The sequence below is a fragment of the Aythya ferina genome, assembly GCF_964211825.1.
Source record: "Aythya ferina genome assembly, chromosome: 2".
Taxonomy (NCBI): domain Eukaryota; kingdom Metazoa; phylum Chordata; class Aves; order Anseriformes; family Anatidae; genus Aythya; species Aythya ferina.
The window spans coordinates 81,401,523-81,418,675 of record NC_140297.1 but is presented as its reverse complement, the minus strand read 5'-3'; the positions used below and the strand labels follow the sequence as shown (position 1 = coordinate 81,418,675).

General features: G+C 40.2%; 1 protein-coding gene across 2 annotated transcripts; it reads right to left on the bottom strand.

Annotated features, from left to right (window-relative positions):
* Window positions 1-1,650: 1,650 nt before the first annotated feature.
* Window positions 1,651-7,956, bottom strand: LOC311432278 (serpin B4-like). Of its 2 annotated transcripts, none has more exons than XM_084510540.1 (8): window positions 7,925-7,956; window positions 6,499-6,683; window positions 5,881-5,943; window positions 5,165-5,293; window positions 4,310-4,427; window positions 3,806-3,948; window positions 2,843-3,010; window positions 1,651-2,673 (listed from the first exon to the last, which is right to left on the bottom strand). In XM_084510540.1, the coding sequence occupies exons 2-8, from the start codon at window positions 6,664-6,666 to the stop codon at window positions 2,269-2,271; spliced, it is 1,194 nt and encodes a 397-aa protein (XP_084366666.1). In that variant the 5' UTR covers window positions 6,667-6,683; window positions 7,925-7,956; the 3' UTR covers window positions 1,651-2,268. The 2 variants fall into 2 exon arrangements, with proteins under 2 accessions (XP_084366666.1, XP_084366667.1); XM_084510541.1 differs by lacking the exon at window positions 7,925-7,956 and adding an exon at window positions 7,640-7,665.
* Between the last annotated feature and the right edge of the window lie 9,197 nt (window positions 7,957-17,153).

Below are 17,153 nucleotides of genomic sequence, written 5' to 3'. Positions count from 1 at the left end.
CTTGTATTAAACCTCTCAGACAGTCAGTGTGTCTGGCCTAGGGTAAAATTAATGTCTAAGCTGCCCTTCAGAGCTCATAGTAGCTGGTATGTCAATGTGTATTGTGTTTGCACAGCAACCTGAGGCAAGAGGAGGCCAAGCACATCTACCAGTCCGTTATGCCCCTTCATAGCTGGCTGGCTCTAGAAACAGCTCGGTTTGATGTAATAAAGCCAAGAGTAAAACAGTTTCACATTGTTTCAATGCTTTGTTATTCTTCTTAAATTAAGAAGGCAACTAGAAAAAAAAAAAAGAAAAAAAAGAAAAAAAAAAAAAAAGATTATGTGAAGAGAAAATATAATTTTTCTTTATATTGTGTTTTGTTCCTGGTTTTGAGATTATCTAGATATACCTGGAGAAGGTTTAAAAGATGCAAAGATCATAAGTGATTACTTCTGCTGTAGTAAAGTGAGTGGCAACCATTGTTTCAGTCATACTTCTCTTTTGTGCACAGAGAAAATTCCTTTTCCTGTTGTGAGACTCATGTTCTTCAAAATAATATTTTACAGCACTTGCCCTCATCATACATGCCACAAATGTTGTTTTCTTTGAAGTTTTATCTGAATTAAAATAGATCTGGTTATACAAACTAGTATATATAGGCAGGCACTTTTTCACCTTTTTTTTTTTTTTTAGCATAAGTAATACATGTTTGAGTCAAACCAGATATACATTAAATACCTACGGTAGTTGCTGAAAAACACACATGGCTATTTTTCACATACTGTCTTCATCAGAAGAATCCACAGCTTGTATTTGGCATTCTCGTCTTTTACCAGCTAATTAGTATGAAAATTCTGCCTCTTCCAGTAACTTTACTGTAACAGATGGTATTTCATACTGAAATTGCAAGACACCTCATGAGCCTGCTTTATTTAGCAATTTTAAAAGCACATGGCTCTGTAATTTACAGTTTTTCATGCATATCTCAGCATTTGGGAAAGCTTTTCAATCTGCAGTTCTGAAATAACACTAGTATGTTCCCAGTAGTTACCTTTTTCCCAAAAAAAGGGTAAGAGGAAAAGCAAGGTGAGTCATCAGAGGGTTGAAAATTTTTTTCTTAAAAAATATATATTTTTTATGGGTCTGTGGATTCTGGATATTATGTGATGCCAAATTGGATGGGCTGCTTTTTTCTCCACAATCCCTCAGCTATGCCTTCCCACCACCTACTCCACAACATCTGAGGGGTGGTTTAGAGGACTATGTCATCAGCAAGCTTACTTTAGCAAAAATTTTCCACTTGATTTAGGTCCCAGTGAATTGCTCATCACCCAGTAATAATGACAGCATAGGGGAAGGAGCAGAAACACATGGAAGGAAGGAGACAATGGGAGCATCATCATCCCCTTAATTGCCTTAGACTGGCTCATCCATGTCCTAAAACTGCACTCTTAATTTCTTCATAAAATCAAATACAAGAGAGAAATAGGAGGTGAGGCTCAGGTTTTACCTGTCCTAATGTCGAGTCGTCCTGTGCCCATACTCAGAACAATGAATATTTAAAAATGGGAGGTAGACTACAGTGTTACTTAGACACTTTAGAAATGATTGCCATTATTTTTACTTGCTTTAATAGAACATTCGCCTGTCCACTTAGTTCTGCAGACTACTACATTTAATAATTACTTTGCAGTGGTTTTATTATTAAAAATAGAACAAATACAGGCTATCCACCTAAATGCCATCACTATAAAAGTTTTATTTTTATTTTATTCTGATGAGGGATAAAACAAATAAGAAACTTGTGCTACTATGCTACTCCCATACAAAATGGCATTTTTCTTTAGATCTACACAAAGGTCATGTAGGTAAAGCCAAAAGAGATTGAGTACCTAATTACATATAGATATCCTTCTAATGCAGATCCCTATCCTCTTGTCTGCTTCATGCTTGAGAATCTATCACCTGTCTTTAGGGCACTAAAATCACGGCTTTATTGTAGGAATACTACATTAGGGAAGGGGAAAGCTCAACAATAGAAAAGATATGTCAATTGCTTTTTAAGGTAGAGGCTATTTTAGCTTGTCCTTCTGATTTATTAAGTCCCTCCTAAAAGTAAATCATACCTGGAGTTGATATTAAGAATCTATCAGTTAAAACTTCTTAGGTTTTGACCTCCAATGTTTCCCTTACAAAATCTGTGAGCATGGGTCCTCTTTTGTCCTCGGTAATTGCCAATGGGAATGTCAGTGGGGAGAAAGATCTAATTTCCAAAATAACTTTCATTTAAGGAGAGGAGTATCTGCCAAAGAAGAGAATGGTGTTGGTTGGGTTGTGTCTGATGAAGAAAAGAAATGGGTGGTCAGCTTTGAACTCATAAGAAATTGGGCGACTCAAAGGCATTACAACAACCTGTGTGGCAGCAGCCGCTTCAGTGCCCTCTTCATTCACTTCCACAGATGACGTATGAATGGCCTTGGACATAACCAGGCCATCTTTTGTAGAGATTCCTGATAAATCTGCTTTTCCCCAGTCAAAAACATTCATCACTCCCATCTTCTGGAGAGTTTTGTTGAGAACGTAACTCTCGTCCATCTTGAACTGGGGCAGGTATACCTTCACTGTCAGCTGTTGCATCTTATCCAGGCTGGTCCATTCTGCTAGTTTTTCATATGTGAGGGTGTTTTCAAGCTGTAGGGGGTTATTGATAATAATAACAATAACACTGCAATGAATGAAAAGAAAAGATAAAAAGGTTCTGTTTTCCCCATTATTTTTTTGACCATACTGGAGCAATGTTAAAGTATTGCTCTGTATTCATCCCTTTTCATATGTAACTAGAAAGTAAAGAAGGCATTACCTGTTCTAGGCCAGTAAAGTCTTCATGCACAACTTCAGGAAGAAGAATAAGCATGCTTAGTTCATTATTAAAGTAAGGGAGCTCTATCACTTTAATTTTTGGTTCCTCTACGACGGCCAGCTTAAAATAACCTTCCCGAAACATCATCTGCACTGTCTTTCTCTCATTCTGGAACACAAAAAACAGATGAAACAGAAAATACAGAAATGTTCACCCTGGTTGTGATTGCTTTCGGTACTGAAATTAGAGTTCAGTACAGAAAACATTGTTTACTCTGACCAGAGCTTATTGTACTTGTAGAATTGACATGTTCCTCTCTCTGAACTGTAGCTCCAAAGAAGTTATCCAATTTAAACAGTGTAAAAACTACTTTTCCATTTGTACTTGTGACAGTTTACTTTACTTACAACTCTCTTTACTTTCTTCTTTTCTGGCATGTCAAATGAGAAACAAATCCATGAATATTATTGAAAATGTCCTTTGGATTAAAATAAAATAATTAATTGTATCAAATATGAACTGAAATTCTTCATGAATAATTGAAATTCTTCATGAACTCTGAGATTATTTGACTCTAGACATTTATTTTTTCCTGAAAACAAACATTTTGTTGTTTGCAAATAGTAAAAGAAGAATAGATTCATCAAATTCAGTTCCAAAAGCAAGCTATTTTGAAATAGCTTTTAGTTGTGAAATCTCCAACAAAGCCAGAGCATGTACTCAGTGACTTTGACACAGTTGGGATCTCATCTATGCAAGAACCACTTCCGATGTGAATTGATAGAAAAAAATGACATACTTGATTTTCGAACCAGAGAGAAGGCATAGGACTCTAGTGTTTTAGCTGAAGAATAATGTCTTGTCTTGAGAAAACAAAGAGGAGGAAGGATTCCATCTGTTCTTATAGAAGACAGGCATCTGACTTCCATCCCCCAGCTGCTTCATTTCCTGCCCATACTGTACCTTGTTCAGTCTGAAATATGTTTCCTTGGTATCTTCCTTCTTGAATTCTACTGCCCACTTTCCTTTAAAATATATGGCATTGACCAGCACAAGTACAGTGGAGGGATCAATAGAACCAGCAGCAAATAGGTCTTTGATTTTACCTTTAAAAATAATGAATTAGGAAGAATTTTTACTTTTTGTTTTTTGTTTGTTTGTTTGTTTCAGGCAATCAGTTGCATTTAACTATTAATTACTCCCATAAAACTGATAAGTGGTATAGTGGCTTCAAATAAATAACAAAAAGTTTATGTAGAGCTCCTGAAGCCAGGAACTCAAGGCATTTTTGTGCTTCTTCCTATATTTATTTCCTATTAAGCAAATAAACAAATAAATAAATTATGCAGTAAGTGTTTAATATATAAAAATATGGCTACCTTGGGGGAAAAAAGATGGAAACTGAAATTTAGATCCAATATTCCTAATGGTTTGTGTGCAACCAAACAACTTGCACACATTCTTTACCTTTTGTCTCATTTTCCACCCAGAAGTTGATTTTCTCTCTGGCTTCTTCCTTAGTATATTTAAAATCAACTGCTTCCAGCTCTGCTCTATAGAATTTCTTTGTGGAATCCAAATATTGCTGGAAAGCAGAAATAGTAGAATTTCATCACGACATGATAATTTTTATAAGATTGATAATTTCATAGCTTCAAGATAATTATGTGTTGTAGATCAACAAGAAATAAATGAGTAAAAAAGGCATATAAATAAAAAAATCTTTGAATTAACTCAAGATACAGTTTTTAGAGAGATATTATTTACAATAAACCATGCTTGCAAATATATTTTTTCTGTATTTTCAATCTGTACTGAGCAGCAGAAATGTCTCATCACAGTAAAAAATACCTAAAACCAAAGCCTGGTACCTTTCCTTAAGCTTATATATCATTGTTATGTTGCCTGTCTTCTCCCACCTCATAAATTAAAAAAAAAAAAAAAAAAAGTCTTATTTTGGAAAAATTAACCATGATGTATAACATCACAATGAGATATGCTTTACTCTGCATAGGTATATACATGGTAAAACTTATATCTTGTATTAATTATAAAACTTTTCCAGGCTGCTGGGCACCTTCTTCTGGCTTTGAAATTTCTCCCCATGCCTAGAAAGCAAAAGTTTGGAAGCAAAATAAAGTCTTGACTTGAAAGCAGAAAGGTGGTTACAGAGCTAAAACAGTGCTGTTCCTACCAACACACTCACAAACACCTCAGATCTGGTTTCTTGAGGAAATTGTCTGTATGCAGTTGCACTACTTGGACTGTCAGTGTTCCCCAGTAAATTTCTGGGCTGCTAAAATGGACAGTACAGCTACTCACCTGGAAGAATGGGTAAGTGATTTCTCCAAAGAGCCTGTTGGCAGTGGTGAGAAAGCAGCCTGGGCTGGGTTCACCAACTGCAGCTAACAGTGCCTGGAACTGGGAATGGACTCCTCCAGCTTCTTCATACTTCAAACAGGAAAATGTAAGTTTCTTAGTAGGTTTGCACTTCCTAGTGCAGAGCTGCACCTGCGGGTGAGTTATAGCCTCTCCATGTATGAGAAGCCTGATATTGGCATTGGAATAAATGAATCAGGACACCACTTCTAACCCTGTACCTTATTTACAGAGTGACAAAATGATGCCTCCTCAGGCCCATGCTAGTCCACTTCCAAATCACATTGTATTGTACAGTGATCACTCTGTGCACACTGAGCAAAAATCTGATAGCTTAGAGCCTGAGAGGAGCAAGCTCCAATGTGCCTCTGGCATGCCCTGTAGACAAACGTTTGCAGCTGGCTATTTAAGCACTTATATATATATATATATTGTTGTTGTTGTTGTTAGAAACCTGTAATGAGTAGGCTTAACTGTTGAAAAGTGTGATTTCACAAGGCCTCTTATATAAATAATGAAAGAACTTTAATAAGCAGCTCTGAGAATCCAGACAGAGGCTGGTCAGCCCTGCTGTGCTTTCTGATTAAGAGATGGGTTGCATGGAAGACACCTGACAAACCAGCACCTGTAGTTTCATCTCAGAGCCACCACTGTCTTACCTTCTCAGAAGGATATCTGGTTCTCTGGGTTGTATCACTCAAAACTTCACCAAAATGAAATACCTGCCAAGTAAATGTTGGGTGAATGCAACTGCAGGATGGTACCTCAAAGTTGAGAGAGAGTTGCAGACCTATCCCAGACACATTAAGTGGGGAAAGTCCAGTTCATCCCTTATGACGAGATCCTTGCAAATGAACAATATTTTTAGAGGGTGAACTCATGACATTTCACAATCTTTCTTCTTGGGAAAGAAGAACTTGGGTCTTCTTGGGCAGAGAAGTTAGAAGGTCATACCAAAGGGAACCATCACTTCTGAGCCTTGGACAGCTGAGTGATACATTCAAAATACTTTTGAGATGTTCTATGATTCTATGTTGTTTTTGTTTTATCACTAATATATTCATTGACTGAGCAGTTGCTATAACAGAGTTTAGTTGGAAAAAATAAAAATACTATTAGGAATACCACAAGATTTATATATATATATATATATATATATTTTATTTTTTTTTTTTTTAAGGCACTGTGTGTGCTTGCACATTGTGTCTTTGGAAGCTTAGGAACTGTATCAGACTGCACTATCAGCCAAGAGTGCCAGGAGAGCAAAGCAAACCCACCTTCTCTATCTGTTTGAGTGTGTTGCCCCTGGCACCGAGAAGAACCATTCCAAAGGCAGCTGAGAGACTCAGTGGTGAGAAAAAGATGTTTTCATTTCTTTTCATTTTGCTCAGCTCTTTGAAAAAGTCCAGACAGAACTTGGCATTGGCTGCACAAAGCGAGCCCATCGTGATGTTGTCAATGCCTGCAACAAGGGAAACAAATATTTAGTTTTCTAGTCCTTATGCCTGTTAATGTTAGATACTGTGGTACAGCATAGAAGGGTTTTCTGGAGTAGCTCGGCTGAATTGCTCACAGAAGATTCCTGACTAGCCATGTCTGGGATTTCACAGTGAAATTGAGTTTGAAGCAGTTTATCTGAAAATCAGCAGCCTGAATGGCAGAAGAAACATATTTATAGAAACAGTATTCTAGGTTCAGCTGTTTCTTATCCCAGGCAATAGTTATAACTCTTTTAATTAAGCCTAACCTTGTCATAACCACAGTGCCAGCTCACTTTATGGCCTGAGCTTTCTTGCCTCAAGTCATGTAGGCATAGTACTTACCAATTACTCTCCTTAATGACATCTTATGCTCTGTATCTCTCTAAAAACTTTGTGCATATTAATCAACTGTGCCTCACATGCTGTGTCTTTACAAGAATGGTTGCTCAAAAAGCATTCCACAGAAAACTGAACTACAGAAAAGCTGACTTAGCAATATTTTCAACAAAGGCATATTACGCATTATTGGAAAATCCCAGTCATATACTTTATTTCACCTGACGCTTTAACATTTTTCCTTGATATATAGTTCAGTTACAATCAAACTTATTACTAGGAGGAACTCTTGAATGTACTCTTTGCTTCACATTCTTAGACCCAGGATAGAGTAGATCCCATTTTTATGAAAGTCTTTTCCCTCTGTTTTCATACAGTAATGTGATTTAGAGATATCTGATCACTGAGAAATTCAGTCCAGCATTTTATAGATTCCAGCTATTCTAGGTCCCTTTGTTTTCATTGTTATTGCATCTGAATAACTTTCTCCACCCATGCAGAAGATACCTTTCCCCTCTTCCACAGGAAAAATTAAGTTATCAGTGTATATATTTATAATATAGCCCAGTATAGAAAGATTATACTTTCATAAATTACCAACCTGGGTCATGCAGAAAAAGTGAGAAATGGTTTGGTTTTAATCTTCTTTAGAAACACACCTGGTACAAGTTAAGCATAGCTTTATCACACAACTCATAAATTTTAATACAATCCAAAGCATTGCATAGCATCTTGAAAATATTCTTAGTTCTTCAAGGTGATACATACAATATATTTATGCTAGGCAGATGTGTACATCACTAATGTATATATTAATCTTTAGACACGTCCTCGACATATCATCTGTAATGTGAAGGTTAGAATTAAAGGTCAGGGAGATAGTTACCTTCTCCTCAGGAGTGATGGTGTCAATTTGACTGTAAGGCTTGATGTCAGGGTTGCTAGAGCAATAGAATATAAAGCCATTGCCACTCCCAGTGGCAGCATAATTTCCATTCATGACAAATCACATTCCTGTCTGTTGCAAATGGTTAGGATAATTAGGGGACCTTTAGTGGGATCTTGAACTTTTTCTTATCTCCAGGAATTCAGAAAGAAGTCACAATTTTAAATGCATAGTTACATAAATTAAAAATAAAATAAAATACCTACTTATTCAAAGAAAACTACTAGAAACAAAGGAATTTTCAGACGTTTTACTTGTAAAAATAAATTCTAAAAACTTTGATGCATGTTGCTATTAAAAATCATACCACCAAATTCAAACACAGATGTTTGTGTAATGGAAATTAATTATTAAAGTTTCTGCAGATGGAACAGTAGGAAGGGAAACAAAAATACAGAATATGAATTACTGAAGTACCTATTTGGCCAATTGTGGCATAAGGCAATGATTCTAGAAGAGAGGTAGGGGAATTCCCTTTGCTTGCTCCAGTTCCATGCTTCTGAAGACTTCTTTCTTGAAGATGCCTTCCAGGGAGTTTTACCTACCTGTTCTCTTTTTCAACTGGAAATTCCTTCTTCCTTGTCCTTCATGGAGAAGAGGAATGTAGCCATTTGTTCCAGAATTTTTTGAATGCCTAACAGGTTGGAAAACAGTAGTTTGCTTTCATTTGCATGACACCCTAGAAGAACAGGCATGGTGTGTGCACAGAATGACAATGCCACGTGAGCATGTTACATATGCTGCAGCCGAGCACTTTGCAGTTGTTGCAGTGATGTGGCTCAGACCATGTGTGTTCATGTCACATGCAGACTAACCCAGGCACACCTGGGATGCTGTGCTTCCTGCAGAGACACTGCAGCAGGAACTCCCCATGTATCAACTGCTCTTCCTTAGTTTTTCCAGGTCTGTTCCTCTGCTGGGGATTCCTGATGTTTCTGCTGTAAATGGGGAAGGCTTTCATGGCATGAGAGGCAAAACATAGGAAAGCTCTGTCTGTCTGCACAGTTGTCTTTCAAACCTTTGCATGCTGCCGATGTGCTTACAAAAAAGCTGGACTAGTTTTGTCCAGGCAGGCTTTCCACAAAATACTGATGTGTCAGCCAAGTTTAACCCAGGACTTCTCATTGCTCCTCATTTTCATCAGTGACTGAGGAATTCTGGTCCTTACCTTACGATGCTTCAGCAAGGCATACGCAGCACAGACAGAGCAACATAATTATAAGAAGTAGTACATTTCTGGGGTTATTTTCCTGAAAAAAAATGTCTTCCTTCACATTTATGTTGATATGGCGTGTGGGTGGGTAAGTATTTCCATGTGTGTGTGCAAGCACAGGTGCTTACAACAGTGTTTTCTAAGAAGTGCTTAGTTATCACTACTAACATATACTTAGGTATCAACCCAATCAGATAGTAGGCTTCTCTGTTTAGGAAGCTCTGAAGGCAGTTTCATATCAGTTGTAAAATTTTCATGAGTTTATTTCCTTTACAGTTTGAATTGCTCCATGTAGTGATGGATCATTTTAAGTGGACCACTTTCTGTCAGTTCTTACAATTATAATTAATGAAAGAGATGAACTGGAATTAGTTCCCAGAAAGGAATGTTTTTTGCTATTTTTGTAGTCTCCTGATACTTCCTGTTCCTTCTAGGTAAGTAAAATGCAGCTTAGAGAGTGGGTTAGTATAGTATATTCCTGTGCTTTTTCTAAAATACAGTAATAGAGGGGGAAAAAATATAACAAAGCAGGTAATAAACCCCATGGGACCAACCTGTTTGAAATGTCTTGCTCTTTTTCCATGAATGCTCCTCAAATCACAGCATACTTCTGCTCAGGGCATTGGTTCAAGCTCATTGAAAGATGTAACAGACACTCTAAGGCCTTCTTGTTCTCTGCACTCTAGTTTTTGCTGCTTCTTTTACTCTTTGCTAGATGATAATGACTATCTCCACTGCCAGATTCAGCAAAGGCTGGTGTGCCCTCAGCAAAATCTTCTCTCTAACTTGGCCTCTTTAAGGAGGTACCAAAGCTTGCCTTCACATGACTTCTGTCATGGAGATGCCTGGGAAGAAGTTGCTTATTTCCCACTCTGTCCACAGGGTAAAGGGGTCCTGTCTTGGATAAACAGGGCCCCCATGCCCTGAAGTGATCTGCAGCTTTTGTGGAGTCAAATCTCCCAGGAACTAGGGACCTTCTTATGCCCCAAGCTGGTTTTTTGGTAGCCACAAGCAAAATGAATCACTCCACAGCATTTCTGAATGTTTCTTGATTCAGGAAGAGGGAGACATAAGCAAAATGGATGTCTCCAGAAAAGGGAGAGAATCAGACACCAGTTAGTGACTTCCCACTCACTCCTGATGCACCCTGCCCAGGCAGCCAAGCATGGGCCTTCTCCTTGCCACTTGTTTGCTTTTCCATCCAAGAGTTCATCTTCCCTCTAGAGGCTTCAGCAGCACAAATGAAGTCCACAGCTTCCAGCTCTGCGTGGTACAGGGCCCTAGTGAACTCCAGGTATTGCTACAAACCAGGGAAGACAAGCTTTCTCCCAATCATAAAAACTTGTGCTGAGTAGTTGTCACTTACCTGAAGGAACCAAAAAGTCACTAGAGAAGTGGTTGATGCCCAATGCCTGTCAGTGTTCAAGATTTATTTGGATAATGCCCTCATGAATATCTGTTTTAACTTTTGGCTAACCCTGCTCTGATCACGCAGGTGGACTTGATGATATTTGAAGGTCCCTCCCAGCTGAACTATTCTAGTCTAGTCTAGTCTATGCTTCCAATATTATCTCACATTTCCAGTGTAGTTCTTGGTTCCTGGACTGGCTGTGCCTGGCATCTGATGAAGATGAAGCACCTGCAATGTAAATGTAGTGTAAATCTATGTAATCAGATAAAAGAACACACAGAGAAGGTATCAAGGCTACACAGACGCTTCACAGATGCTGCAGATCACACAAGTGTGTATGGAAAGAAAAGCTTTGAGACCCGTAGCTGCCACCTGCCTCTTTTGCTTCACTCTGTGTGAAGAGTATGGTCTGGAGATATCTACCACAGAAAGAAGGCTCCAGGCCTTTTTTCATTTCTACATGGAACCCCCCACTAGCAACTCCTGGAAGAAAGGCAAAGAACCTACCTTCTCCATCTCTTTTGCTGTGTTGTCTCCAGCACCCATCTGGACTATGCTCAGGGCAGCTGAGATGTTCAGTGGGGAGAAGAAGATATTCTCATTTCTTTTTACTTTGATCAGTTCTTTGAAGAAGTCCAGGCAGAACATGGCATTGGCTGCACTGAGTGTGCCCACTGTGACAAGGCCAAGGCCTGCAACAGCACAGCCATGGAATTAATTTCACAACAGAGTCCAAAGCCACCATGCTGGAAATGGGGAGCCTCTCCCAGGCACCTCAAGCACCCACGTGCTTCCAGAAGCAGGTTTCAGACCACACTTAGCACTTCAGAGCAAAGTGCAAACCACCCCCTGACCCCAACATCCATCTCTGGACAAATCTCCCTCCTAGGTGTAACCTGACCTACCCTGGTCTGCTCTATACCCACATACACGCCCTTAATTTTTCTTCTAAAGGCTGAACACTCTGGTCATATGGCTTTGTACGCAACACCTTTTTCTTTGAGGACTACTACACAGTTTAGTAGCATTACTCAGCCTTCAGACACTGTACTTCTTTGAAGTCGATTGTGTAAAACCTTTTCCCCTTTGATTATTGCATAAAACATGAAGCATGTTGTATAAAAAGAAGCAACAGAGAGGCCAGAAAATTGCATTTTCAATCTCAGCCATACAATAATATGGAAAGGCCTTCTTCTGCCTCCCACGGCTGAGGTGGCAATTTCATAAGCTGCCTGGCAATTCTAAGATTGCTGCCTTGCCATTTATCTCCTTTTGCCTTTTAAGGGAAAGAAATTACCAAATTCCTTTCTGCTGATGGATGAAGTTATTCACTGAAGCAGATCATTTGGCTTCCTACAGCCTGGACTTTCCACACGCACAAAACGTAGAAGTTGTCCCTGTGAGAACAAGTCCTGCAGCCTGCACCCGTGCATCACTATGACACGCTTTGATCCTGTCCCAGGTCTCCTTCCAGTCCTGACCCTACCCCGAGGAGAGTGAGAGCTGAGAGAGCTACCTTCTCCTGGGAAGAACTGACTCTGGCAGCTTCTTTGGTGAGGAGGGTGGTGGCCTGTCTCATACTAGGTGGAAAACAACACCACGTAGTCAGGCTCCCTGCGCAGGTTTTTCTGAGTAAGGAGAGTGCCTGGGGAAATAAAGGGCTGGCAGCCAGGGTACCAGGAGCCTGGCTTCTCCTGTACCACAACAGAGTGGAAGTCATGATCCAGAATCTTCTGGTTTTCACCCTCTGAAACATGGGGGGAGAGAAGGAAAATGTTTTTCTCCTCCCAGGGATGACGCACCCTATAGATGTGGCTGCATCTCATTAGTGTGCACTGCTGAATCGTCTCAAAGATGTGCCAAGTATCTGCAGGAAGCATACAATAACAGGAAGAGAGAAACCGAATGTATATATATACATGTATGTGTGTGTGTGTGTGTATATATATATATATATATATATATACATATATACATATATATACATATATATATATATAAAAGTGACTCACAGCATTCAGAGGGGCACTTCTCCCTCTCACTGAAGGATTTGTGTGTTTATGGTAACCTTGTCTCCAGGAAGCCCTGATCCTCTTGTGGCAGATGATGGAACTATAAGTACAACATGCTTTTCTTCTTTAGCCCCAGCCTTCCCAGAGAGGTGCAACATTCCCAATGGTGATCCAGCAGCTTCTCTGCCTGAAGACAGTGAGAGCACTGTGCTGAAGCAGCTCTTAAATTCAGACCAGTGCTCCAGGCCCCTCCAAGGAAGCACATGGGTTTTCCCCATGATGCCAAAGAGAAATGGACACTGCAATCAGAGCACTTGCAGCTGGGGTGCTCAGCTCTGGAAGTATGCTGCTGTACTCCAGCTATGGATTTAGACTCCCACCCACTAGATTTTCACCACAGTTTTTAGCAGAAGTATGTGGGGAGCTTGAGGCACATGTGGTTTTGCCTTGGGCTTGAAATGCATCAGGCTCTTATTGATCTCCATGGTCATTGTCACTGCACTTTTCACAGAATCACAGAATCATCTAGGTTGGAAGAGACCTCCAAGATCATCTAGTCCAACCTCTGACCTAACACTAACAAGTCCTCCACTAAACCATATCACTAAGCTCTAAATCTAAACGTCTTGGATGGCTTGCACAAAACAACAAGCCAAAAAGGCATCAAGGAGGAGTTGCTCCTGGCTGGAGGCACAGGAGATACACCAAAGGCCCCTGGGTATGTCTTCCAGGATCCTTCCTAATCATTGTCATTCATGAGCAAGGAAACAAACACCACACTAGCAAAACAATTCCTCTTAGCTTTCAGTCCCAGAGGCTGTTCTGCTTCAGGAGCAGCAAAAGTGGTATTTATACTATTCCCTCCACCAGGAGTCCAGAGGCTGGTTGTGGTCTGAGTGTTGCATTTATTTTAGGCCAACATGCATCTGTGCTCAGCAGTGCTCCAGGCGTAGTAGTGTATTTCGCACAGGGGACCAGCAGCTGACTTAACTGAGCAAAATGCAGCTAATTTCCAGTATAGATATCACATGGTCATCACACTGATGTATTCAGAAAATAGGAGCTGGTGGATATGGTACTAAGAGGGAACTTCCCCCGTCATGAAACTCTGGATTGAGAAAGCGTTTCCCCTCGGTGGTCAGCCCTCTGTCACTCACTAAGAGAATTTCTCCCTCTGTAGAATGAGGGCTGTAGGAATGGAAGCAGGAGGCATTACAGACATAGAAAAATCTTTCTCCAAGCCAAACATTTTACAGTCTTGAAGGAGTGTGGCTGTTCATCCACATTTCAAACACTAGTGCTTTGGGGAAGAGCTTTCCTTGAAAAGTTTTTCAGCAATACTAAGAAACAAAACAAAAACACCACCCACAAAAAGCCCCACAACTTTCCATCTGATACTATTTTTAGAAGGCAGATTGAGATAAATAAACCTGTAGGACAAGTAAGTTCCTGGTGGGGGTGCTGCATTACCCTGCCCTGTGCTTTTAGTTCATGAATGACATATAACGCACTAGAATGGCAAGGCACAAGACATATGGCAAGAGATGGAAAAGCACTGAGATACTTTTGTATCTTGTGTACCTAGGGCATGTGCTCAGCACAGCTTCTTCGCAAGGCATTGCTCAAGATAAGAAGACGTTAATGAGAATATGCAAAAGAGCACCTTCTGTAGGACCTTTCCCATCATGTTTAAAATAGATAGGACATGTTTGGAAAAGCTGGACTCTCTAAACTGTATCAGTCAAGTGAGGGAGTGGTGTGAAACAATGTGGGAGCTGTGTAGATGACAGTGCTCTTACACAAAAGCAGTGACATGCTGTCTCAGAATTAAGAACACATCATTTCATGCCTGAGGATTTTGTTGAAAAAGTAGTACCACAGCACCCTCTGAAGAGTATAAAAGAAACTCATAATAGAAGTATTATGAGTGTTATTAAGAAGTTAAGGCAAGATTCATGCTATCAGAAAGATATAGAGCAAAATAGTACTCTATTATTGTTAGGATATTGACCTATATGGATACTTTTTTTCGGTTAAAGTATTATTGGATTACAACAATGGTCCTAGGAGCAGAGACTGGAAACCAGAACTCACATAGAAGATGTCCTAGTTGCTGAACTGTAAAGTTGTCAGTCCTTGAATTTCCCACTTGTGTCATTAAGTTTCATTCATTCAAGTTAGAGCAGAACTTCAAAAGCAGGGTGTGTATTTCTATGTGTTTTTTCCACTGAGTCTACGCTAAAACCCAGTGCCTGACAGTGCTTGGTGCATTCCTCTGGAAGATGCAGGCTTGAATTCTATCAAGGATATGGGATTCACTGAAGATAGGTCCTTCACCTCCTGAGCCACGTGATTTCTCCACTGTAGAAGTTATGTACCACTTTCACTTAAAAACATGAAGTCTGATCTAATGGCATTTTCAGGGAGCCTTCTTTGAATAGGTATGCTTTGAATTCATTTACTAGAAGCTCTCCAGAGACCTGTGCTTCAGTCCATTTTGTTCCTGGATTTCAGCATGGGGAAAGCACCTCATTGCTCACATCAAGGCAGTTCAGAGCAAGCAAAGGAAAACGCCAGCTGCTAGAGAATTTACAAAAGGTGAAAATAAAATGCCTACAAATTTTGGATACTTACACATTCATGGTAAAAGAGAAATTTTCATTTAGATGGGTTTTTGGAGATATACGCTTAAAGCCAGCCTATGTTTTGTTTAGGACAGCCACGTTCTTATTTTGAGTATTCAGATTCTCCTTTCTGAAGTCATCCATAATTCTGCATATTAAACATGTTCTTCACTAATTCTCCATTACATATACCTGGAAAACTACAGTCAGGAAGTGTGATTTCTGAATCTGGTTTTCATAAAATACTATGAATACTATGATGTAGTACCTGCTAGAAGCAATTATAATACCATATAGAAAACAAGTGCACTTTATCAAGAAAATAGAACCAAGGATTTACTAAGAGACAAATTTTTAATAAATATGGAAATTATAAGTCAAGGTTACCTCAATGCCTTTCCTGTGTGATTAACTCTACAGATGGAGCAGAATAGCACCTTGTAATAGGGCAGAAGGTACATTTGCAGGCTCAGTTTTTTACACCATCACTTCCACAAATAAACAATGCAAAATGCACATTGCAAAGCAACATGTTCGATTTGCAGAAACACAAGTAGGTTGTTTCACACTAATCAATCATTTGCGTACAGAAAGCAATAACTGCTTGCAGAAAACTACGTGCAATCAAAATGCAACACATCACCATGGCAGATCAATGTATATTCAAGCAAAATGGAGTAGCTTAACTTAAATACCTAAGAGACTTCTTAAATAATGCTTTGCTGTCTGCCCAGCAGTGAGATGCTTTGCCTCAAGAAAGATAAACCTACACCTGGCACTGGATACCTTGTTTGACAAAAAGACATCCCTTTCCATTCCCTCACCTTTTGCCTTTAGAAGCTACAGGTGCCAGACTAAGCAAGTATTTGTTTGGGGTGGTGGTAGCATTGATCTAACATGAAGAATTAGTGAAATGTGATCACAGGAGGTCAGGGTGCTGTGGGGGCCAGGACCTCCGCTGGTGGACCAGGCAGGGCCTGGCAGCCAGACCCCGTCCTAGCACCCCAGACAGGATTAGGGCAGCAGGGGCACCAGGGCAGGGGTTTCCCTTCTGTTTTGCTCAAACCACAGTTTTGGCCACCTCGGCCCCCACCATGTGACTTTTGTGGCTGTGTTTTTGAATTAATGTGTATTTGGCTGCACATGCTGAGTGAAAGGATGGGCCCCCTGGTCAAGAGGTTTTGTGGGGACCTGGGGCTGAGGGGTGGCATGCTGATCCACAGCGTGGGGCTCAGGGCAGGGCAGCAAACAGGCCAGAGCCCAGCTGTTTGCAAAGGGGACGCCTGCCCCTCTGGATCCTGCTCTGTGCCCCTCGCCCAGCGCAGAGCCCATTCCTGCAGCTGCAGACAGGCTTCAGGGCTAGGGTCTCCTGGCAGCAGCCAGCCCAGGCCAGGCACACTATATAGAGGGACTACAGGCCAGGCACTGTATAGAGGGACTTTGTCATCCCAAACAGATGGTTTCAAGCTGCCAAAAGGCTATAAAGTGTTTTTTTTTTTTCTTCAGGGAATTAGCCTTCCTTTCCGAATTCATGAGATTGTGGCAGCAGTAAAATGGCTGCTACTGCAGGTAGCAGGAACAGCCCAGCTGCAGACCCTTGCTTCAACAGGCTTGCCCCACTGCCCAGCCCAGAAATGCACCTGCTTAGTTGGTACTAAAAGGAATCTTATTGCAAAGTCCCTCTCTATTTCTTTCACTTTTATTACTAAGCTCCTGTGTTTTCAAATAGCAGCGAACACAGATCCATTCCCTCTGCCCACATACAGGGTTGTTGGAAACTTCAGCTTAATTTCTTGAAAATCAAGGATGCTGAAAAAGGTTATGCTGGGGGCTTAAAACTGTGCTCATTTCTGAGAAAAGACTGGAATAAAGGGATTTATTTTTTTTTCTCCCTGTGGCATTTGACACT

Coding starts and splice junctions, on each gene's coding strand:
- LOC311432278 (XM_084510540.1), bottom strand. CDS start 6,666: ATGGGCTCGCTTTGTGCAGCCAATGCCAAGTTCTGTCTGGACTTTTTC. Junction 5,944..6,498: donor CACTCAAACAGATAGAGAAG/GTGGGTTTGCTT, acceptor TTTACTTGGCAG/GTATTTCATTTTGGTGAAGT. Junction 5,294..5,880: donor CCAGATATCCTTCTGAGAAG/GTAAGACAGTGG, acceptor TCCTGTTTGAAG/TATGAAGAAGCTGGAGGAGT.